The sequence below is a fragment of the Lithobates pipiens genome, unplaced genomic scaffold (assembly GCF_037356315.1).
Source record: "Lithobates pipiens isolate NorthernLeopardFrog02 unplaced genomic scaffold, aLitPip1_a1.2 Scaffold_63, whole genome shotgun sequence".
In the NCBI taxonomy this organism is placed as follows: domain Eukaryota; kingdom Metazoa; phylum Chordata; class Amphibia; order Anura; family Ranidae; genus Lithobates; species Lithobates pipiens.
In genome coordinates this window covers 888,469-913,531 of record NW_027507885.1, presented here as the reverse complement: position 1 = coordinate 913,531, position 25,063 = coordinate 888,469, and the positions used below count along the sequence as shown (strand labels likewise).

The 25,063-nt window shown below is 54.8% G+C and overlaps 1 protein-coding gene across 1 annotated transcript in view; it reads right to left on the bottom strand.

Moving 5' to 3' along the window:
- Positions 1-1,007: 1,007 nt before the first annotated feature.
- The window catches only part of LOC143958889 (stromal interaction molecule 1-like), a gene marked incomplete at its 3' end in the record, with an annotated part of 70,277 nt that continues 46,221 nt past the window's right edge, over positions 1,008-25,063 (bottom strand). The window contains 10 exon segments of the mRNA XM_077467871.1: positions 1,008-1,074; positions 6,132-6,159; positions 6,161-6,211; positions 6,214-6,367; positions 7,384-7,484; positions 8,061-8,228; positions 9,390-9,521; positions 9,523-9,568; positions 17,813-17,990; positions 23,527-23,642. Coding sequence (XP_077323997.1) covers positions 1,008-1,074; positions 6,132-6,159; positions 6,161-6,211; positions 6,214-6,367; positions 7,384-7,484; positions 8,061-8,228; positions 9,390-9,521; positions 9,523-9,568; positions 17,813-17,990; positions 23,527-23,642 — 1,041 coding nt within the window.

The following is a 25,063-nucleotide window of genomic DNA, read 5'->3' as shown; positions in this document are numbered from 1 at the left end:
ATAAAGATCTATATAGAGGAATCGGGACCTCCTTCCTCCCGCTGGTGACCCCTCTAGTGATATAAAGATCTATATAGAGGAATCAGGACCTCCTTCCTCCGCTGGTGACCCCTCTAGTGATATAAAGATCTATATAGAGGAATCGGGACCTCCTTCCTCCTGCCGGTGACCCCTCTAGTGATATAAAGATCTATATAGAGGAATCAGGGACCTCCTTCCTCCTGCTGGTGACCCCTCTAGTGATATAAAGATCTATATAGAGGAATCAGGACCTCCTTCCTCCTGCTGGTGACCCCTCTAGTGATATAAAGATCTATATAGAGGAATCAGGACCTCCTTCCTCCTGCTGGTGACCCCTCTAGTGATATAAAGATCTATATAGAGGAATCAGGACCTCCTTCCTCCTCCTGGTGATCCCTTCAGTGTTGCACCCCAGAAGAAGTCTATTGCCTTTCCCCTTCCCAGTTACATCAATATAACTAAACAGAAGGTTAGAAGGAAACTTGGGGGTCAATCACATCATGCGTTTCCCCCACAGGAGTCACCACAAATATTCCTGGGGGTGGGGGGCCCTCTAGGAGGCTCAAGTCAGCGGGGGGCCCTCTAGGAGGCTCAGGTTAGTAAGTGGGGAGCCCCCCCAAGGTTAGGGTTAAACACTTTCAGGCAGAAGCGGCACGCTCATGCAGAAATACCCAACACTGGGGGCAGGAGAGAGAATCCCAGAGGCGACATCTGCAGGGGGCAGGTCAGGAAGAGAGTCCATCTGAAGATAGTAAGTGGTGGAGTGGTGATAGTAGACAGGATGTGAGCCGGCCCGCGGGGGAGGTGGTGCGGAGAAAGGGGGACATGGTGCAGGAGAAGCATTGGAAGAAGAAGCGGAGGGGTGGTGATCAGAGCTGAAGGACTGTCCGTGAGAGAGGCTGCGCATTCGGTGGAGGGAGACTTTGCTGGGCCGGTAATGGACGGCCGGTGGGGCGGCTTCGCTCACCACGTAACCTTCTACCAACCTCTGAGATCCTAGGGTGGAATGCCCGGAGTCCACGTGCCGCTGCCGCAGGCTGGCCAGGTTGGGAGCTGTGGAGAAAGAAGAATACAATGAGATGGTGGAAGTTCAATGACTCCGTCAGCTTGCTGCACGTTCCTGGAGGTTCTCCTGGACTTCGAGGTGGAGGAGGTCCTAACCCCATGAAGGTTCAGGAGAATCGGCCAACCGAGCCAGGAACTGGCAAACAAGGCGACATCCTTACCGTCTGCCCCCCTCCCCCAGCATGCAATGTGCCCAGACTGTGTGAACATGCCGAGATCATCAATAAGCCATGCAAGACGTGTGTGAGGACAATTCTACGGAGCTGAAAGAAGTGAACATCCATTCCTGGAAGAGGGCTGCCTACAGAGGACAGGCATGTGGGGGCATGTGTGGGGGGAGGGGGACCAGAAGAGGTCTCATCGCTAAGAATACAGAACGAGAGGTTACCTTCAGTACGTCACAATGATCAGAGATAAGCAGCTGAAGTCACAAACAAATCGTTTTCTGTAACAGGTGGACGTCTCTCCCTGTTGGTTCCCTGAGTTCCCTCTCACTGGGAAGACTTGATTTTCTTATTTACTTGTATTCTCTCCCTGTCAGAGCACAGCCTGCTTGAAGGCCCCACAGAGGCTGTCCTGTGTCCTGCCTGATCTCAGATAACCAACCGGGAAAGAAGATCAGCCAAATGTAGGTTTTCCCTTCTCCAGTCATATATATGGAGCTCTGGATGGAGACAGGACAGCGCCAGAACCCTATATTTACCCCCTGGAACCCCTATCAAACCCCCCCCCCACTATCCCCAATCTCCACTTCCCCAACTTGTCTATCCACCCCCCGGATTTTCCCTTCCCAACGGTCTACTCACACCCCAAATAACCCCCCCAAAGAAACACGTTTACTCCAAGGACCCCCAACCCACCAGGACACTCTCCCTTTCCCCAGAACTGTCCAATAACACCCCCGACATCCTCCTCCCCTCAACTGTCCACTCCCAGGACCCCTCCCCATCCAATAACCCCCAGGACCCCTCCCCATCCACTCCCAGGACCCCCCCACCCAATCACCCCCTAGACACCCCCCCAACTGTCTACTCACCAGGACCCCTCTCCATCCAATCAACCCCTGACACCTTCCAACTGTCCACTCCCAGGACCCCTCCCCATCCAATAACCCCCTAGACCCCCCCACCCAATCACCCCCTAGACACCGCCCCTCCAACCTGCTACTCACCAGGACCCCTCTCCATCCAATTCAACCCCTGACACCTTCCAACTGTCCATTCCCAGGACCCCTCCCCATCCAATAACCCCCTGGACCCCCCCAACTGTCCACTCCCAGGACCCCTCCCCATCCAATAACCCCCTGGACCCCTCCCCATCCACTCCCAGGACCCCCCCACCCAATCACCCCTAGACACCCCCCCCCCCCCCAACTGTCTACTCACCAGGACCCCTCTCCATCCAATCAACCCCTGACACCTTTCAACTGTCCACTCCCAGGACCCCTCCCCATCCAATAACCCCCGGGACCCCCCCAACTGTCCACTCCCAGGACCCCTCCCCATCCAATAACCCCCTGGACCCCTCCCCATCCACTCCCAGGACCCCCCCACCCAATCACCCCCTAGACACCCCCCCCCCCCCAACTGTCTACTCACCAGGACCCCTCTCCATCCAATCAACCCCTGACACCTTCCAACTGTCCATTCCCAGGACCCCTCCCCATCCAATAACCCCCTGGACCCCCCACAACTGCCACTCCCAGGACCCCCACCCAATCACTCCCTAGACACCCCCCCCCCCGTCTACTCATCAGGACCCCCCACCCAATCACTCCCTAGACACCCCCCCCCCCCCGTCTACTCATCAGGACCCCTCTCCATCCAATCAACCCCTGACACCTTCCAACTGTCCACACCCAGGACCCCTCCCCATATCCAATAACCCTTTGGACACCCCCCCAACTGTCTACTCCCAGGACCCCTCCCCATCAAATAAGCCCCTAGACCCCCCCCAACTGTCCACTCCCGGGACCCCTCCCCATCCAATAACCCCCTGGACCCCCCCAACTGTCCACTCCCAGGACCCCTCCCCATCCAATAACCCCCTGGACCCCCCCCCCTCCAACTGTCCACTCCCAGGACCCCCACCCAATCACCCCCTAGACACCCCCCCCCCCCCCCCCGTCTACTCACCAGGACCCCTCTCCATCCAATCAACCCCTGACACCTTCCAACTGTCCACTCCCAGGACCCCTCCCCATATCCAATAACCCCTGGGACCCCCCAACTGTCCACTCCCAGGATCCCCCTCCCCCCAATTTTCCACTCCCAAGACCCCCTCCCCATCCAATCTCCCCCTAAACCCCCCCCCCCCCCAACTGACTACTCACCAGCACCCCTCTCCATCCAATTATCCCCTGACACCTTCCAACTGTCCACTACCAGGACCCCCTACCCATCCAATCTCCCCCTAAACACCCCCCAACTGTCTACTCACCAGGACCCCTCTCCATCCAATTATCCCCTGACACCTTTCAACTGTCCACTCCCAGGACCCCTCCCCATATCCAATAACCTCCGAGACCCCCCGTCCATTCCCAGAACCCCACCATCCAATCACCTCTTGGACCCCCCCCCCCCAATTGTCCACTCCCAAGACCCCCCTCCCCATCCAATCACCCCCTGGACACCCCCCATCCAGACCCGTCTGATCACCCCCTGGACCCCGCCCCCAAGACATCCCCATCCAATCCCCCCCAGACACCCCCCCCCCCCACATCTGCCCCTCCCAGGACACCTCCCCATCCAATGACCCCCAGTCCCCAGAGAGCCCATCGGGGGGCGCTGTCAGTAAAGGGAGGAAAGGGTTAGAGCGGAGAAGTGACAGTTGGAGTTCTACCAGCCGAGTGACAGACAGGAAGTGAGAACATTCCGCCAAACCCGTAAACTTCCAGAGAGCCGAGTCCTCGGAGCAGGTAGACGGGCGCTCGTTGTATCTGCGTCCCATCAGCCACGCGGCATCTGTCTCAACCAATGAGGGGGGAGAATGAGGTGGGAGGGGATAAAAAGTTCTCCCTATCAGAATACACAACATTCACTTCTGGCTGGAGCTCCTCCCCCTCTGGGAATCAGCCACCGCCGGTCCTGGCTCTGCCCAGGTGACCCGAATGAGACTACCAGGGCGGGGATTGGAGTCGGACAATGGTGTGGGGGATGGAATATTAAATGGCAGCAGGTGGGCGGTTCTACCTGCCAGACTCCACCCATTAAAGTGGAACTCTAGGAAACCTGAGTAGGATGATGAATTTGTGATTCTGTCCGGCCGGTCTGGTGATTACCGATCACTGGACTGAGGTGACGACTCTCCATCCAATGAGGAGGCGGTGACACCGGAAGGAGGACTCGGCGACATGCAAGTCACAAGACCGTCTGCACAGAACTCCACAGTTCCATTTCAGTCCCTGGACCTCTTCCTGCAAACACTTCCCGGAGCCGACTTCCTGTTGTGTCTCTGGGACAGGAAGTGAAGGGAATCTTCCTCGGGGGGACACCGACGGGTTTCACCTCCTCTACTCCAGAGAGCTGAAACTAATCTCTGGCGATGAATAGGAGCGCTCCCCTCTGGACGGATCGCCGGTGACCCCGGATCACACTATTAAAGGGCCAGTACACTCCAATGACAACCTCAGGAGGAGGCATCTGGGCTATATACCCCCCCCCCCCCCCCCCCCCGTGAGGGAATACCCCATATTGTACCAAACATGTCACACTTGTGGAACGGCGACTGACAGGCGTCATCGCCAAAGGTTTACAGGTTACCAGCTTGGCGTTTCAGAGGAGTCCTGGGGATAGAATTATCGATCTCACTCACGGCGATACCTCACTTGTGTGGTGTGATCGCCGTTTACATATGTGGGTGTGGCCTAAGTATGTGTTCAACACTGAGCGCGAAGGGGGGCGGATCATTAATAAAATGTTTGGCTTTTTTACTTATTACATTTTTTTTTTATCACTTTTATTCCTATTAGGAGAAATGTAATTATCCCTTGTGAGAGAAATAAGGGGACAACAGGTCCTCTTTATGGAGACATCAGGGGCCAATAAAGCCCCCCAAATCTCACACCTCCACAGAGGCCCCCAAATCTCCCCCCTCCACAGAGACCCCAAATCTCCCCCCTCCACAGAGACCCCCAAATCTCCCCCCTCCACAGAGACCCCCAAATCTCACCCCTCCACAGAGACCCCCAAATCTCACCCCTCCACAGAGACCCCCAAATCTCACCCCTCCACAGAGACCCCCAAATCTCACCCCTCCCACAGAGACCCCCAAATCTCACCCCTCCCACAGAGACCCCCAAATCTCACCCCTCCACAGAGACCCCCAAATCTCACCCCTCTCCACAGAGACCCCCAAATCTCTCCCCTCCACAGAGACCCCCAAATCTCACCCCTCCACAGAGACCCCCCAAAATCTTTCTCCTCCACAGAGACCCAAATCTCACCCCTCCACAGAGACCCCCAAATCTCACCCTTCCCACAGAGACCCCCAAATCTCTCCCCTCCACAGAGACCCCCAAATCTCTCCCCTCCACAGAGACCCCCAAATCTCTCCCCTCCACAGAGACCCCCAAATCTTTCTCCTCCACAGAGACCCCAAATCTCCCCCTCCACAGAGACCCCCAAATCTCCCCCTCCACAGAGACCCCCAAATCTCCCCCCTCCACAGAGACCCCCAAATCTCTCCCCCTCCACAGAGACCCCCAAATCTCTCCTCTACAATGGAAAGCATTAGATAAAGAAAAACATGGATCTAACCAAAGGTTTACATTGGCCTGGAACAGGAAGTGATGTCATGAGGTCACTCCGGTCCTCCTAGACCATAGAGATGAGTGGAGGCCATCAGTGACTGCAAAGGGGCTGCAGGAGATGTAACAAAAGTGTGGCCCCCGCTGACTTCCTGCCCAGGAACCTGATAGGTGTCACTTCTAAATCTTTCCGTGTACTGGCCCTTTAATAAAACGCAGTGACACACCGCTCCCCACACGCAGGCAGAGGTGAAGGACGGGGGTCCCACCAAGGGGGGGAGGGGCCAATTGCACTTACACTGCATGCTGATGGGGGACACAATCTCCCTCATCGAGGTCGTCCAGGTCATCGGTCATTATAAAGTGGGCGGGCCAGGCCGGGCTCCGCCCACCAGACTGGGGTCGAGGTTCAGTGATGCCATCAGGAGGTGGATTCCGGGGTTGTTGACGATCTGGAAGCCGCAGAGAGTCTCGATCTGCTGCCAGCGATGGAGGCGTTCACGGAGCGCCGCGGTCACCTCGCTGAGCGCTTGCCTAGGAGGGGGGAGGAGGGGAGAAGGTGAGACGCCACGGAGTACAAAACCAAAAGGAAAACAAAATGATTCTTTTCTGTGCAGGACTAAAATAAAACTTAATTTCAGCAAAAGGTGGGATCATGCAAATGTCGCATTTCCATTTCCAGCCAGCAGATGGCACTCCTTTTATGAATGTTTACCAGGCAAATCCTAACTGCTTTGCTGAAAAGAAAAGTCCCTTTAAAGTGGAACTCCAGGAATATTTTGACATCAATGGGAGGGAAATTGAAAGTCTATGGCTGCCCAGACTGTTCCGTAAAAACAATCAACAAAAAGGTCAAGCAAAAACACAGAACAGAGGGGAGAAGCAGAACACTCTGAATAATAAAGTCATCCCATATGGAGAAGGAGCATTGAGGAAGACTCAAATCCCTTCAAAAACATCTCATCCCCGATTCCTTCCATCCCAGCCATACACCGAGACAGAAGAGTGGACATCCATCAGACCCAACCCAAGGGAAGTGACCTGAACATTGGGGACACGGGACAACCCAACACAGGAGGGGGGATTCTACAGGCCAGGACTCGCCTTGTATGGAAATGGGACCTTCTTTGGAGGACATTGAGGTCACATTTTGGGCAGAGAGAACAACTGGTCCCCATCAGACCATCTTCACCAGACTGGAACCACCATCCATGAATGGAGATGGGCGCCTTCAAACACGAAGTGCCTTCCATATATATAACGTTTTATCTTCTCCACTCCAATAATGTGACAGATGTGTGACTAGAAACATTATACATCCATCCTTGGTGTCATAACAGGGGGGCTCCACAAATCTCACCCCCCACCCCAAATGCCGTTCTTTGACAATCGACCTCTCCCCCGTCCATAGTCACTGAAGGGTCGGTGCTCCCTGTATGGATATAAAAAGACTAGGGGGATGTTCCTGACACTCCGGGGACTGGAGAAACTACGAAACGTTTACCCCATTCCACGTGACCAACTACCACCAGCTTTGGGTTCCATCTTACTTTGCCGTTAGGATTTTGTGGTCCACATCATCGAGGGAGGAGCTGTGAGCCACGTGAAACGTCCCGAACAAAGTGTTCCTCTTCTTCTTTATCTTCTCTGCCTACGAGACAAGACAGAAGCAATGAGAGACCGTCGCCCCCCGGAGGTCAGGGCTTTGTACTACAAGGGGGAAGATTATACAAGGGGGGGGGAGATTCTGACCCCCATAAAAGCTGCCCAAGGCGTTCTTCTCCCTTTTTAGGCGACGCCCAAATTAAACTCCAGTATAGAGCCGCCTCGCTGAACCTTTCACCCCTGAGGAACCATGGAAACGATTATTTCGGTCCGGGGAAACCCCTTGTAAAACCAGATCACTGGGAAGTCATAGGACCAAGGTAGTGATGTCAATATTCCCCCAGGTCACAGACCCCGGTGGTATCAGAGCTTGCCCAATGGAAGCATGGCAATGGGAAGAAGGGGCGGGCACAGTGAGTATAGGGGGGGCGGGGGGCCATAAAGCAGCAATAGCGGCCTCTGCTGACAGGCTCTTCCATTAGCAGCTTTTCACCAATTTTATTGGACAATTTCTCCCATTGGGTCTGCCCACCCCCTCCCAATCATAAGAGATTTGTCAGCAGGACTGGGGTGGGGGCATTTTATCCGGCTGTATAAACCCCCCCCCCCTTCCGGGTCTTACCCCTTCTTTGGCCAGCAACAGCTGCTTCTCGGCACTCTGCTTCTTGATGTTGTAGTATTGGATCTCCACCTCGTGCGTCAGCTGAAGCCACTTCTGGAGGGACTCCGGGGCCGACCAATTGCTGTGCGACTCCAACTCTTTCTCTGCATTGCGTAGAGCCATCCGCACCTGACAACGTCACACAGAGAGGTTAGAGAGAGGGGGCCGGGGACACTCACCTGATGCGACCCATCGATGTCTGGACACTTTGTATCATCATGGAGATTACTATTCCCTATGACTATGGGGGGTGCCATGGAGATTACTATTCCCTATGACTATGGGGGGTGCCATGGAGATTACTATTCCCTATGACTATGGGGGGTGCCATGGAGATTACTATTCCCTATGACTATGGGGGGTGCCATGGAGATTACTATTCCCTACGACTTTTGGGGTGCCATGGAGATTACTATTCCCTACGACTATGGAGGGTACCATGAAGATTATTCCATATGACTGTAGGGGGGGGGGGGGGGGGGGTGCCATGGAGATTATTCCGTATGACTGTGGGGGATGCCATGGAGATTAATATTCTGTATGACTATTGTGGGTGCCATGCCGGCCCCCCTTTAATTACACAGACAGTTGGGGGGGGGGGGGCTGGGAAACTCACCTGGATGTGACCCATCAACGACTGGACACTGTATCGTCATGGAGATTACTATTCCCTATGACGGGGGGGGGGGGGGGGGTTGGGGTGCTATGCTGGCCCCCTCTCATCACTAAGAGCAGTGGCATCACTAGGGGGTGGCTACTGGGGTTATAGCCCCAAATCTGTGGTCCATAGCTACAAGTGACCTAGGGAACCCTGATGTAATGAAGGGGGGGGGGGGGGCTCTGATGTAAGTGGGGATACACACATGTGTATGCCCGCCCAAGAATACGTCTCTCTTTACTTCGCCTGTATGGGCTCTAGCCCCAAATCTTTTGTAGACCTAGCAATGCCCCTGACTAAGGCAGAGGGAGGGACCCGGGGACACTCACCTGATGTGACCCATCGATGTCTGGACACTATATCATGGAGATTACCATTTCCTAATTTCCTATGACTATGGGGGGGGGGGGGGGCCCCATGCTGTGGGGAATTTGGCCTTGGGGGTTAAAGGGCACTATAACCAATGACCATGGGCAGCATGTGTGGGGGGGGGGTACGGCTGCAATGAGGTCTGACAAGGGGACGGCGCTGAAATAAGGGACCCCAATGGCTGGATTCCCAATGCCCCGGGTATACAGATAAATTTAGTTCCAGGTCATTCAGATGTAGGAGATGGAGTTCAGAGCCCTCACCTGCTCCAGCTCCTGCTCAGCATACTTCTGACGGCTCAGCTCATTCTCCGTCCCCTCCCGGAGCTCTCGCAGCCTCTGCGCCTCATGCTTGGCCAATTGGATCTCACTCTGCAGCTTCTTCTCCAGATGGACCCTTCTCCACCTCCACCGTCCGGTGCTCCTCCTGGGCCTTCTGCAGTCTGAAAACACACAGATAATGACTTACTACTCTGGCCTTCCATCCCTGGGGTCCCCCCCGGTTCAAATCCCAACCAGTATCTGCATGTGCTGCTCCCTGTGCTTGTGGGGGGGGTTTCCTCCAGGTACTTCTGGGTTTGGAAGAAAACCTCGCACAAGGACCACATGTGAGAACAAACAAGGAACCCAACTTACTAATAAGGGAAGCAGAGGGTACATTCCTGAGACACCGATGGAGGGAATGGAATGGAGGACATAGGAAGGAACCAAAGGAAGGAGGAGGACACTGCCTGAGAGAAGAAAAAACACCTTCTTAGAAAGGTAAAAGAGGGAGAGCTCCGAGACCTTGAAGACCACCTTATGGGACAATTTCAGCGAAGGGATCTTCCGAATATGAATAGAAGTTTCTAGAAAACTGAAGGATCAGATTAGGATTAAACGGCTTGAATAGCCTGGACTGTAGGAGTGACACGAGTCCTCCCAGAAATCCATCTGGAGCGATATCGATTGTGGACAACATATGGCAAGTAGGTAAAAATCCCCATAATAAAGCTTTGACCAAACCTTGGGGCTGGAAACCGAGGCAGTGATCAGGAAGGAAAGAGTGTGGAAGCCTGGAGATACGGCTTCCAGGAACCTTCTAGAAATGGTCACAGAAGATGGAGAAGAAAAACGCTCAATGGAACCATATGTGGAGGACAAACAACGAATCCTACTTCCTAATAGAAGAAGACGCAGAGGGTACAATCCTGGGACACCGAACCATGCCCTGGGCATGGAGGACGGAGAAAGGAGGCTTATGGAAGGAGGACACTGAGGGTGGAAGGAGGGAGTCAGATGGAAGGAGGACACTGAGGGTGGAAGGAGGGAGCCAGATGGAAGGAGGACACTGAGGGTGGAAGGAGGGAGCCAGATGGAAGGAGGACACTGAGGGTAGAAGGAGGGAGCCAGATGGAAGGAGGACACTGAGGGTGGAAGGAGGGAGCCAGATGGAAGGAGGACACTGAGGGTGGAAGGAGGGAGCCAGATGGAAGGTGGACACTGAGGGTAGAAGGAGGGAGCCAGATGGAAGGTGGACACTGAGGGTGGAAGGAGGGTGCCAGATGGAAGGAGGACACTGAGGGTGGAAGGAGGGTGCCAGATGGAAGGTGGACACTGAGGGTGGAAGGAGGGAGCCAGATGGAAGGAGGACACTGAGGGTGGAAGGAGGGAGCCAGATGGAAGGAGGACACTGAGGGTGGAAGGAGGGAGCCAGATGGAAGGAGGACACTGAGGGTGGAAGGAGGGAGTCAGATGGAAGGAGGACACTGAGGGTGGAAGGAGGGAGCCAGATGGAAGGAGGACACTGAGGGTGGAAGGAGGGTGCCAGATGGAAGGAGGACACTGAGGGTGGAAGGAGGGAGTCAGATGGAAGGAGGACACTGAGGGTGGAAGGAGGGAGCCAGATGGAAGGAGGACACTGAGGGTAGAAGGAGGGAGCCAGATGGAAGGAGGACACTGAGGGTGGAAGGAGGGTGCCAGATGGAAGGTGGACACTGAGGGTGGAAGGAGGGAGCCAGATGGAAGGAGGACACTGAGGGTGGAAGGAGGGAGCCAGATGGAAGGAGGACACTGAGGGTGGAAGGAGGGAGCCAGATGGAAGGAGGACACTGAGGGTGGAAGGAGGGAGCCAGATGGAAGGAGGACACTGAGGGTAGAAGGAGGGAGCCAGATGGAAGGAGGACACTGAGGGTAGAAGGAGGGAGCCAGATGGAAGGAGGACACTGAGGGTGGAAGGAGGGAGCCAGATGGAAGGAGGACACTGAGGGTGGAAGGAGGGAGCCAGATGGAAGGAGGACACTGAGGGTAGAAGGAGGGAGCCAGATGGAAGGAGGACACTGAGGGTAGAAGGAGGGAGCCAGATGGAAGGAGGACACTGAGGGTAGAAGGAGGGAGCCAGATGGAAGGAGGACACTGAGGGTGGAAGGAGGGAGCCAGATGGAAGGAGGACACTGAGGGTGGAAGGAGGGAGCCAGATGGAAGGAGGACACTGAGGGTAGAAGGAGGGAGCCAGATGGAAGGAGGACACTGAGGGTGGAAGGAGGGAGCCAGATGGAAGGAGGACACTGAGGGTAGAAGGAGGGAGCCAGATGGAAGGAGGACACTGAGGGTGGAAGGAGGGAGCCAGATGGAAGGAGGACACTGAGGGTGGAAGGAGGGAGCCAGATGGAAGGTGGACACTGAGGGTAGAAGGAGGGAGCCAGATGGAAGGTGGACACTGAGGGTGGAAGGAGGGTGCCAGATGGAAGGAGGACACTGAGGGTGGAAGGAGGGTGCCAGATGGAAGGTGGACACTGAGGGTGGAAGGAGGGAGCCAGATGGAAGGAGGACACTGAGGGTGGAAGGAGGGAGCCAGATGGAAGGAGGACACTGAGGGTGGAAGGAGGGAGCCAGATGGAAGGAGGACACTGAGGGTGGAAGGAGGAGTCAGATGGAAGGAGGACACTGAGGGTGGAAGGAGGGAGCCAGATGGAAGGAGGGACACTGAGGGTGGAAGGAGGGTGCCAGATGGAAGGAGGACACTGAGGGTGGAAGGAGGGAGTCAGATGGAAGGAGGACACTGAGGGTGGAAGGAGGGAGCCAGATGGAAGGAGGACACTGAGGGTAGAAGGAGGGAGCCAGATGGAAGGAGGACACTGAGGGTGGAAGGAGGGTGCCAGATGGAAGGTGGACACTGAGGGTGGAAGGAGGGAGCCAGATGGAAGGAGGACACTGAGGGTGGAAGGAGGGAGCCAGATGGAAGGAGGACACTGAGGGTGGAAGGAGGGAGCCAGATGGAAGGAGGACACTGAGGGTGGAAGGAGGGAGTCAGATGGAAGGAGGACACTGAGGGTGGAAGGAGGGAGCCAGATGGAAGGAGGGAGCCAGATGGAAGGAGGACACTGAGGGTGGAAGGAGGGTGCCAGATGGAAGGTGGACACTGAGGGTGGAAGGAGGGAGCCAGATGGAAGGAGGACACTGAGGGTGGAAGGAGGGAGCCAGATGGAAGGAGGACACTGAGGGTGGAAGGAGGGAGCCAGATGGAAGGAGGACACTGAGGGTGGAAGGAGGGAGTCAGATGGAAGGAGGACACTGAGGGTGGAAGGAGGGAGCCAGATGGAAGGAGGGAGCCAGATGGAAGGAGGGCACTGAGGGTGGAAGGAGGGTGCCAGATGGAAGGTGGACACTGAGGGTGGAAGGAGGGAGCCAGATGGAAGGAGGACACTGAGGGTGGAAGGAGGGAGCCAGATGGAAGGAGGACACTGAGGGTGGAAGGAGGGAGCCAGATGGAAGGAGGACACTGAGGGTGGAAGGAGGGAGTCAGATGGAAGGAGGACACTGAGGGTGGAAGGAGGGAGCCAGATGGAAGGAGGACACTGAGGGTGGAAGGAGGGTGCCAGATGGAAGGAGGACACTGAGGGTGGAAGGAGGGTGCCAGATGGAAGGTGGACACTGAGGGTGGAAGGAGGGAGCCAGATGGAAGGAGGACACTGAGGGTGGAAGGAGGAAGCCAGATGGAAGGAGGACACTGAGGGTGGAAGGAGGGAGTCAGATGGAAGGAGGACACTGAGGGTGGAAGGAGGGAGCCAGATGGAAGGAGGACACTGAGGGTAGAAGGAGGGAGTCAGATGGAAGGAGGACACTGAGGGTGGAAGGAGGGAGTCAGATGGAAGGAGGGAGCCAGATGGAAGGAGGGAGCCAGATGGAAGGAGGGAGCCAGATGGAAGGAGGACACTGAGGGTGGAAGGAGGGAGCCAGATGGAAGGAGGGACACCGAGGTGAACAGATGGAGCCCAAACAGAAAACCATCTTTTTTATAAAGGAAATGGAAAGACGCGAGCTCTGAGATCTTCAAGACCACCTTACGGGACAAGTTCAGCAAAAGGACCTTCCTAATTGGAATGGAAGATTCTGGAAAACTGAAGGATCAGATAAGGATCCTACGGCTTGAATGGGCTGGACTCCCAGAATTCCACCCTGGAGCTGCATCAATTATAGACACCTGGACAACAGGTAGGAAGGCGATGATCCAGTCTCAGCCGCAGAAAAGCATGAAGGATTGGAGGATACCACCCAAGGTTGGCCTTCCAAAATCCCATGACAAACTTTACAGGTAGACCGAAGAGCCTTATGCATGGCGGGAACAACACACTCCAAGACTCCTATAGCTCCACCACTTCGGCTTCCAATACCGTGCCATTAATGCCAGGGACTGAGAATTAGTGCAATGGGAGACCTTCAACAACAGATTTGAATGGTTGAGCAGGTGGCACCGTCTCCCAGGAGAGGAACCAGATCCATGCAGCAGGGCTTCCTGGGCCAAGCTGGGGGTTGAATGGAATAACTTCCCGATCAGTAGGGATAGCAGAGATGAGAACTTCCCTACAACATATGGGGAATCATGCTCTCGGCCCAGTGGCTCTCAGTGGAAGGGAGGCAGGTTGGTGTGAAGTGGAGCAGAGATCCAAGAAGCAGAGATGGCGGCCTTGTGTCTGCTAAGAGCCCTACACTTCCTGTATGATGCTTCCCACAGGGGAAGGACCAGGAGGATCCCTGCCTTAAAGTGAGGGTAAAAAATGCCTAGAAACAAAATGTCGGTGGGAGGTGCAGGAAAGAGACGCACCGGCAGTGTATTGGTAAAATTCCAGACCTAAACTGCCGAAAAGAGGTCTCCCTGCCACCCCCCACCCCCCCACTTTCTTAAGGATCAGCACAGGAGCAGTAAACAGATACGATGATTCTGTGGGGATTCGGGGGGCCCTATGGGATCAGGGTCCATTGGCTCTAGAAGGACGGGGTCACTTATGTGACTACAAAGATTCCAGATTGTCACCCCTGCAGGGCCCATGTAGAGCAAGCACCAGGTATGGTCCAGTGCAGAGTCCTGAAAATGTAACCCCCTCATTCCCAGGGCTCCATATCCGACTGGAGGGAAAACTGGGATCAAAAGACATCCGGAAACTTCCAGAACGATCTTCATGGAAAATCCTCCACAGCTTGGAACCCGAAGTCCGAAAAACCTCCCGGCATCTACTAAACGCAGAAATCCCAGTTATAGGTGGAGGGAGCGAGCTCTAGAATCGTTCTCTGGATTCCGGACCAATATATAAACCACTGTGTAGAAAATATACCCCCCCCTCCCCTCCCAGGCAGATACACTCATTATTGACAGGCAGCACCGTGCAAAGACCTCCACTAGGGGTCAGTGTGATGACATTGGAGAACGGAGGGGTCATTCGTCACTGTACACCATTCCCATGACGTTCCCAACATAACCCGGGGGGGGGGGGGGGGGGGGGTGAGGAGAGGAGACTTACGTTATATCACAGACAGGAGGGGGGGGGGGGGGTGAGGAGAGGAGACGTACTATATATCACAGACAGAAGGGGGGGGGGGAGGAGGTGAGGAGACGTACGTTATATCACAGACAGGACTGGTGGGGGCGGGGGGGGATTGGTGAGGAGAGGAGACGTACGTTATATCACAGACAGGACTGGTGGGGGCGGGGGGGATTGGTGAGGAGAGGAGACGTATGTTATATCACAGACAGGAGGCAGGAGGGGGGGGGGGTGAGGAGGAGGAGACATACATGTTATATGACAGACAGACAGGACGGGGGGGGGGGGGGGGGGAGGAGACATTGGTCATATACAACATGTACATTGTAGGACTACGACATAGTGGCAGGGAGGAGCTGGACCAGCATTGACAGTAGTCTATAGACAGAAGACGTGGTAGAGAAGGAGGGGGCTACGACGCGGTAGAGAAGAGGAGGCTACGACGCGGTAGAGAAGGAGGGGGCTACGACGCGGTAGAGAAGGAGGGGGGCTACGACGCGGTAGAGAAGGAGGGGGGCTACGACGCGGTAGAGAAGGAGGGGGGCTACGACGCGGTAGAGAAGGAGGGGGCTACGACGCGGTAGAGAAGGAGGGGGCTACGACGCGGTAGAGAAGGAGGGGGCTACGACGTGGTAGAGAAGAGGGGGCTACGACGTGGTAGAGAAGAGGGGAGGCTACGACGTGGTAGAGAAGAGGGGGCTACGACGTGGTAGAGAAGAGGGGGCTACGACGTGGTAGAGAAGAGGGGGCTACGACGTGGTAGAGAAGAGGGGGCTACGACGTGGTAGAGAAGGAGGGGGCTACGACGTGGTAGAGAAGGAGGGGCTACGACGTGGTAGAGAAGGAGGGGGCTACGACGTGGTAGAGAAGAGGGGGCTACGACGTGGTAGAGAAGAGGGGAGGCTACGACGTGGTAGAGAAGAGGGGGCTACGACGTGGTAGAGAAGAGGGGAGGCTACGACGTGGTAGAGAAGAGGGGAGGCTACGACGTGGTAGAGAAGAGGGGAGGCTACGACGTGGTAGAGAAGAGGGGAGGCTACGACGTGGTAGAGAAGAGGGGAGGCTACGACGTGGTAGAGAAGAGGGGAGGCTACGACGTGGTAGAGAAGAGGGGAGGCTACGACGTGGTAGAGAAGAGGGGAGGCTACGACGTGGTAGAGAAGAGGGGAGGCTACGACGTGGTAGAGAAGAGGGGAGGCTACGACGTGGTAGAGAAGAGGGGAGGCTACGACGTGGTAGAGAAGAGGGGAGGCTACGACGTGGTAGAGAAGAGGGGAGGCTACGACGTGGTAGAGAAGAGGGGAGGCTACGACGTGGTAGAGAAGAGGGGAGGCTACGACGTGGTAGAGAAGAGGGGAGGCTACGACGTGGTAGAGAAGAGGGGAGGCTACGACGTGGTAGAGAAGAGGGGAGGCTACGACGTGGTAGAGAAGAGGGGAGGCTACGACGTGGTAGAGAAGAGGGGAGGCTACGACGTGGTAGAGAAGAGGGGAGGCTACGACGTGGTAGAGAAGAGGGGAGGCTACGACGTGGTAGAGAAGAGGGGAGGCTACGACGTGGTAGAGAAGAGGGGAGGCTACGACGTGGTAGAGAAGAGGGGAGGCTACGACGTGGTAGAGAAGAGGGGAGGCTACGACGTGGTAGAGAAGAGGGGGCTACGACGTGGTAGAGAAGAGGGGGCTACGACGTGGTAGAGAAGAGGGGGCTACGACGTGGTAGAGAAGAGGGGGGCTACGACGTGGTAGAGAAGAGGGGAGGCTACGACGTGGTAGAGAAGAGGGGGCTACGACGTGGTAGAGAAGAGGGGGCTACGACGTGGTAGAGAAGAGGGGGCTACGACGTGGTAGAGAAGAGGGGGCTACGACGTGGTAGAGAAGAGGGGGCTACGACGTGGTAGAGAAGAGGGGGCTACGACGTGGTAGAGAAGAGGGGACCTATGACGTGGTAGAGAAGAGGGGGCTACGACGTGGTAGAGAAGAGGGGGCTACGACGTGGTAGAGAAGAGGGGGACTATGACGTGGTAGAGAAGAGGGGGCTACGACGTGGTAGAGAAGAGGGGACTATGACGTGGTAGAGAAGAGGGGGCTACGACGTGGTAGAGAAGAGGGGGCTAGGTCAAGGAGGAAAAACGCTGGAATAAGATCCACAATCCACGATTTTGCCTATACTGGGATTCCTGAAGTTGATGACGGGGGTCTCTTTGCATTTTTGCAGTTGGAGGCAATCTATACAGTTCCAATCTCGGACAGTTTGGTGATGGGGTGGGGGATGGGTCAGATCCTCAAGGAGTAGAGAGGATCCAACGTACTTCCTCTCAGAGGTCAATCATCGGGGGATGTGCGGGTATTTATATCGGGATATATTTAGTGCCGAGGTCGCGGGACGGTATAAATAGACGAGCCGAGCGGGAGGAAGGAGGACGAAGGTTGGCAGAGCAGTGCTTGGCCGGTGAAGACCATTCTGTGGCCCAGTGAAATGAATGGACTGCAATACACATCCATGGAGGACAACCTGGTGCCGATCTCGGGACACCAATCCACCTACCGATGTGAAGATCGGTGTATCTCACGCCTGCCTGGAGTTCATTGGTAACATCGTATAAAATGTGCAGATGACATAACACCATTAAATAGATGACATCACACGCTTCCACCAATCACTGTGGATACAATCTTATTCCCATATATGGACATGCCAATTCCTAATATAACGAAGACGGTGAGAGGAAACCTCTTACCACCGGCACTTCTCAGTGCCGAATTCCTCAAAACGCGCCGATCCTAGGGAGCGACTCTCCATTGATTTTTATCATTCGGTAATCTGAGGTCTGACCAAAGGCAACACCAATCGCCCAACGCACTCCACCCAGCCCATTGGACGGCGGCTCACCTCTCCTGAAGGTCGTGCAGGCTTTGCTCGGCGTGGTGCAGACCCTCCAGGTCCTTCATCATCTTCTTCATGTGCTCCTTGGAGTAGCGATTCTGGATGTAGGCGAACCAGCAGCCTCCCACCCCGATAACGATGGACACCACCAGCATGAAGTCCTTCAGGTGATTGTGACGGGTCACTGCGAAAAAGGAAGCCGAGAGGTTAGTTGTGAGGTCAGAGAGAAGGAACAAGAGCGGTATAAAGACTGGAGGAGTGACAACTGGCTGATATCGGTCAGCGATCAATTCGAGAAGCGGGGTAAAGGAGTTCTTCACCGCTTCCCTTGTCCTCCACCACCCCCCTCACCCTCCATAGTCCCCTGGTCCTCCACCACCCCCTCCCCTTGTCCTCCACCACCCCCTCACCCTCCATAGTCCCCTGGTCCTCCATTATTCCCTCCCCACATTCTTCTTCACCCCCCTCACCCTCCATAGTCCCCTGGTCCCTCCATTATTCCCTCCCCACATTCTTCTTCACCCCCCTCACCCTCCATAGTCCCCTGGTCCTCCATTATTCCCTCCCCACATTCTTATTCACCCCCCTCACCCTCCATAGTCCCCTGGTCCTCCATTATTCCCTCCCCACATTCTTATTCACCCCCCTCACCCTCCATAGTCCCCTGGTCCTCCATTATTCCCTCCCCACATTCTTATTCACCCCCTCACCCTCCATAGTCCCCTGGTCCTCCATTATTCCCTCCCCACATTCTTCTTCGCCCCCCCCCTCACCCTCCAACCAGATCGTTATCTCCGCTCTGGCATATTTCACCTCACAACAGCAAAACGACTTACAGGATCTCCATCTTATGGTGGAACCTTCATCTATGGTTCCCCCCGTGGTGCAGTTTCTTCACCCCAGTGCCAAATACAAAGCCTTCAACTTCTGGACAGATTCCAACATAGGGGGTCCTAAACCTTCATTCATACAGAGGTAGAGATAGGCAGCGCGGAACATATTCCAGAGGGTAGTATTGGGGGGCATTAGTGGTAGGTTGACTAAAACACATAAACCCAAAAAGGAAAGTATAGTAACAAGTCCTAGTTGCAGTCTCGGAACACCCAATAAGAGGATAGTATGCGACCAATCTAAACTACGTGGCATGGCCACCAATGCCAGGAGCCTGGCGGACAAGATGGGGGAACTAGAGATCCTGTTGTACGAGGAGGATTTGGATTTTGTGGGAATTTCAGAGACCTGGTTCAACAGATCTCTCATGATTGGCTGGCAACCACTCAAGGGTATTCCCTTTATCGCAGGGATAGAGAGGGTTAAAAAGGGGGGAGGGGTATGTCTATATATCATGAATAATGTACAAGTGAATGTGAGAGATGACATCACTAAGGGATCTAGGAAGGAGGTGGAATCCTTATGGGTAGAACTCCAAAAGGGATGAAGCTAAGAGGAAAATAATACTGGGAGTATACTATAGGGTCCCTGACCTGAGGGAGGAGGGGGGAGGGGGATCTCCTATCACAATTTGGATTAGCGGCAAGGATGGGAAGTGTTATCATAATGGGGGATTTTAATTATACAGACATAGACTGGGCGGAGGGAACCGCGCATTCATCTAAGGCTCGCCAGTTCCTAAATGAACTTGCAGGACAATTTCATGGGTCAGATGGCAGACGCACCAACTAGAATAAAGCGTTACTGGATCTACTGATTACCAACAATACAGACCTGATCACGGATGTGGAAATACGGGGCAATTTAGGGAACAGCGATCACAGGTCAATTGTCTTCAGTATAAATCACACAATAGAAAACATAAGGGGAATACAAAGACACTGAATTTAAAAAAAGAGCCAACTTCCCTAAACTACGAACCTCACTAGAAGGCCTGAATTGGGATAAAATCTTAGGAACAAAGAACGCGGAGGAGAGATGGGTTTGCTTTAAGAGCATATTAAATAAGGGCATTAGTGAATAGCTGTGAGTAAGCGCTGTTTGTAGCGCGAAACGCGTCAGCAACCTTGTTCAAAAATCTTTTCTGTTCCCCTTTGCTGTGATGTATTGTTCAATGGAGTTTTGCACCTGCATTTGAAGTAATAAAGGCACCTAATTTTTACTCAACCCGGAGTGCGGCTATCCAGAGTTTTGTTCTGCTTCTACATACTATGTAACACAGACAGTCCTAGGACTTCTCTATTGGTGTGGAGAGATGCCAAGTTTATAGAATCACAATGAAGAGGAATGTGACAGCGGCCTCTCAGCCAGCATTCCTCCAATTTCCCGGATATACTGGGAACGTTCGATGTGGTCATCGTGTAGTGGGGGGGGGGGTTCTCTGTGACTGGAAGGGTTATGAAAGGTGGGGAAGGCTGGTCTCCAGTATGGTGAGATTCCACCAGCAGGAGTTTTGGGTCTTGTGTTGCCATCGCCGTATCCACCAAGTCCTGGCTCTTCTCCGCACTCCCGGCACGTGAACTCCTGGCTCTTCTCCGCACTCCCGGCACGTGAACTCCTGGCTCTTCTCCGCACTCCCGGCACGTGAACTCCTGGCTCTTCTCCGCACTCCCGGCACGTGAACTCCTGGCTCTTCTCCGCACTCCCGGCACGTGAACTCCTGGCTCTTCTCCGCACTCCCGGCACGTGAACTCCTGGCTCTTCTCCGCACTCCCGGCACGTGAACTCCTGGCTCTTCTCCGCACTCCCGGCACGTGAAGTCCTGGCTCTTCTCCGCACTCCCGGCACGTGAAGTCCTGTATATCGCACCGCGGAGGTCCGCATTCCTGAACAACTATTCTGACTTCTTACAAACTCCAGAAAGCGATTCACAAAGCCGAATTAATCATCAGAAAACCTCCGTCTGCCGCCTTCGCCGGTCACGCCGCGCTCATGTCATCCATCACGGGGAACGCAGATCATTATCTACAATTACAGACGCAGCCGCTGGGACTGCGAACTCCTCCGCCTGGCTTCATCTTTGCAGAGACCGCATTGTATACAGAGCATCCGGAAAGTACTCACAGCGCTTCACTTCTTCCACATTTTGTCATGTTACAGCCTTACTCCAAAATGCATTCAATTCATTCACTTTCCTCAAAACTCTACAAACATCCCATAATGACAACGTGAGAGAAGTTTGAAATCTTTGCAAATTTATTAAAAATAAAAGGGCAGTCGGGTCCTGTCAACAGGGGTGCAGCAGTGGAGACCCAGGGACACAGTGGAGACAGCAGGGACCCAGGGGGACCCAGCGGGAGACAGCAGGGACCCAGGGGAGACAGCAGGAGACCCAGGGGGGACCCAGCGGGAGACACAGGGGGGACCCAGGGGGAGACAGCGGGGGACACAGGGGGGACCCAGCGGGGGACACAGGGGGGACCCAGCGGGAGACAGCGGGGGGGACCCAGCGGGGGACACAGGGGGAGACAGCGGGGGACACAGGGGGAGACAGCGGGGGACACAGGGGGAGACAGCGGGGGACACAGGGGGAGACAGCGGGGGACACAGGGAGGGACAGCAGGGGGACCCAGCAGGGACAGCAGGGGGACCCAGCAGGGACAGCAGGGGGAGACAGCAGGGGGAGACAGCAGGGACACAGGGGGGACCCAGCGGGGGGACCCAGCGGAGACAGCGGGGGGACCCAGCGGAGACAGAGCCCACATGTTGTACTCCATATACACGACCTCCGCTGTTGTGCTTAGGAATACACAGGGACCTCCAGCAGGGAAAGGGGTCTATACTTTCATCAATGGGACTGATGTGGTGAGAAGGTCGGAGTCCAGGAAGACCTGACATTTCAGTTTTGGGTGGATGGATAAAGGTGCAGCAATGACATCTGCAAGTGCAAACTGGTCTATCAGAGGGGTCCTCTTCAGGGTTAGAGGTTAGTCAAGGAGGAGGAGGTGTTGTAGAAGGTGAAAACGTTGAGGGTGGGGGTTGGATCCATTCAAGGAGTCCGGTTAAGTTTCTAACTGGAACGGGGGGGGGGGGGGGGGGGGGTTGAGGGTCGGGATCGAGGTCTCCAGATTGGGCTAAGGGTCGGGACAGAGTTAAATGCTGAAGACCAGGGGGGGTTAAGGATCTACTCAGAACCTTGACTGGTTTGTATGAATCTCCGTGTCCCCACCAGCGATTTCCCCTCAACTCCTGTCCCAGTGACACCACTTGTCCCGGTGTGGGGGTTCCAACACTTCTTCACTCCACAAAAAAGGGGGAAAGGAAAAAAGTTTTGTCTGGAGGTGCCCTTTAGGTTGACATTCTCCATGGAGCAGGGGTCTACCAGTGGAGGCGCTCTCTGTGCGGACGGAGTAACGCAGCCGTGCCCGGGTCATTCCGGTCGGCGGCCCCTTTAATCGGCTCAGCGAGGATTCGGCGGTGGATTCCACCCGTTGACATTCTCCTGAGCCTGGCAGTACGGTCCTCCGGCCTCACATCCGTCACACGCCCCCGGCCCCCCCCCCCCAATCCCGGAGGACTCCGCTTCCTCCTATTATGAAGAAATATTTTGGCCGCCGTTGGCCGAGCGGGTCGGGTTTCACGCCGTGCGAATTTATAAATGAAAAGACCTAAAAATAATCTGTGTTTATGGAAGGCGCGGTGTGTACTGAGGGGCCGCCGGTTACCAGGGAGAGAGGAATGCAGAACTCACAGCAGAAGCCTTCCAGAAAAAAAACGTCCTCCAGGGGGGGACAAGACGGACGCAGCGCGGGCCAAGGAACCCGGCCAATCACAGGCAGGAATTCCACACAGATACATATTCTGGGGCCCCAGAGAATTCCATGGACGGGACGCTATCCAGATTAAGATTTTATCTCCGTTGCAGTCCAGTGCTGCGAGATTCCGCAGGAGGATCCAGGAGAAGACCAGGAGGGACAAACAAGTCTACAACCAGCAAAACCCAAGAGCCTTCACAATACATACATTTTAAAACGCCAGCGTCCTTATCGACCAGTAAATATCATGGTTGTTAAGGAGCCGGCGGCCACTGCGTGCTTGACAACCATAACTCATCTGCTGTCTGCAGGGTTCCCCAAGCGTGACCCCGCCCACTTAAGAAGTCATCGGTCAGGACATACTGGGTCAATACGGCAAAGCATCAGGTGTCCTCGACTAGAGACCCCCTTTACATCAGGGGTCCCCAACAGAGTCCCCCTTTACATCAGGGGTCCCCAACAGAGTCCCCCTTTACATCAGGGGTCCCCAACAGAGTCCCCCTTTACATCAGGGGTCCCCAACAGAGTCCCAGAGTTGTTGCGTGCACCCCCCCCCCCCCGTACTGGGAAATCAGTACCCACAGCATGTCCTTCCTCTTTCCACGCAGGCGACAGGTCAGAGGGAGGGAAGGACACATTCCGCCCTCAATCCTCTGCAGTACAGAGCCAAGACTGAGCACAGTTCTCAGTCTCAGCGCTGAATCTTTTCTGCCCCCTGCAGGCTGGAGAGAAAAGAAAGCCGAATTCTCCTTCAAGCAACAGCTATCGGCAGCCACGCCTTCCGACACTGCAGTCTGTCAGTAAGGAGGGGGACGAGTGGCCAACTCAGCAGCAACACAGCGCCTGGGGAAAAGTGCCCAACCCCCACCCACCCCACAGTCCCAGCTCTAAACCTGAATGTTTCTGATCTCCTGTGTCCCTCAAAAGGACGATGGAGAAGGAAATGGTGGGGTGACCCTATATGGCGATATCAGGGGTGCCCAGGTATTGGTGGGGGGTTCTGGGGGTACTCACACAGCGGTGGTCCGAAGAGCACAGTGTCCAAGGCTTTGAGCTGCAGCTTCTGCCGGTGACTCCGGTCCGTCATCTTCAGGAGGGTTCCTGTCATGGTGGCGTTGGTGATGGCCAACCTGCGGGAAAGAGAATGGAGTCAGAGGAAGCCATAGACCCCCCCGACCCACAACAAATAAATCACATTACATAAGAGCAGCCAATCAGAAATCTCAGCTCACAGACTTGACACACGGCATTCTGGGTAATTCTCCTGGTTGGTGACGCATGTTTCCCAGCCGGATCATTACCCCGAATTAGGCGTTATCACTCTGTACAAACAATCAGCCTCATTATCGCTCGTCAATCTGCGCTAATTACATTCGGTGATCCGCGCCGTCTGGGCTCCGAGCCACCAGGATAGGAAAGGATACCGCCGTCACCATGGTGATGACACCATGGCTGAACTATGCAACTGAACCCACTGCCCCAACCTAAAGAGAAACCATTATGGCCTCAAGTCCTATCCCCGGTCCTCGCCTGCTGGTGTCCTGCAAATCAATGTACTTCCTGTATCAGTCCATTCACCTCCATGCACAAACCAGGCAACCAATCACACGGGAAAGGACGGTATTTGTATGAAAGGGCGGGAGCGGCCATGAGAACTGCCGCAGGTTCTGTGCAACACGTCCCGATTCCTACACACACAATAAAGGTTTGCATCCGTGAGCCCGTTCCGTACTTTCATTTCTTGTCATGTGACAAGGATGAGGGGGGAGGGGGGGAGTCCTAGTACAGCGACACCCTCACAATTCAGTGCGGGGGTTTTCATCTATAACCGAACCGTCAGGCATCTCCGGCTCTGGTTCACACTCCATAACTCCTGCTGTAATGAAGTCACCTTCATAAGGAGCGGCAACATTAAAGCAGGAGGTCCGCCCCCCCCCCCACCACAAAAAAACAAGTTCTGGTGACCTGGGACGCCCCCCCCCTCCCCTAAGGTATTCCTCTGATTTGCAGAGATTTCTTCCCACTTCCTGTGTGGCTACGGGACAGGAAGTGAAGGGAAATCTCTGCAATGGGAAACAGTTGGCAGGAAAAAAATAAAAATAAAAAAAGGTGTAGGTAGTTTTGCCTGTAGTTCAACTTTAATGTAACACAAGGATAAGTTAGACACCAAACACGTCTCTATTACTAGGGGCAGATGGCGGATGGGTGGGGACACCTCCTAAATCAGATCTCTATCATATTTGGTGTCTAACTAATCGTAATTTCATGCTGCTAAATGGTTTGTTGGTTGTTGGATTGTAAAACCTTGTCAGATGGGAATATAGATGTATATGGGGCAGGGGGGCAATTAAAGCAGAGTTCCACCCAAAAATGGAACTTCCACTTTTTGGAATCCCCCCCCCCCCCCGGTGTCACATTTGGCACCTTTCAAGGGGGAGGTACCTGTCCAATACAGGTATTTTGCTCCCACATCCGGGCATAGATACCCACTCCACCCGTGGGTATCTAAGCCACTTCCTGTCCCATCCCCCCCCCCCACCCTGCTGTCTTC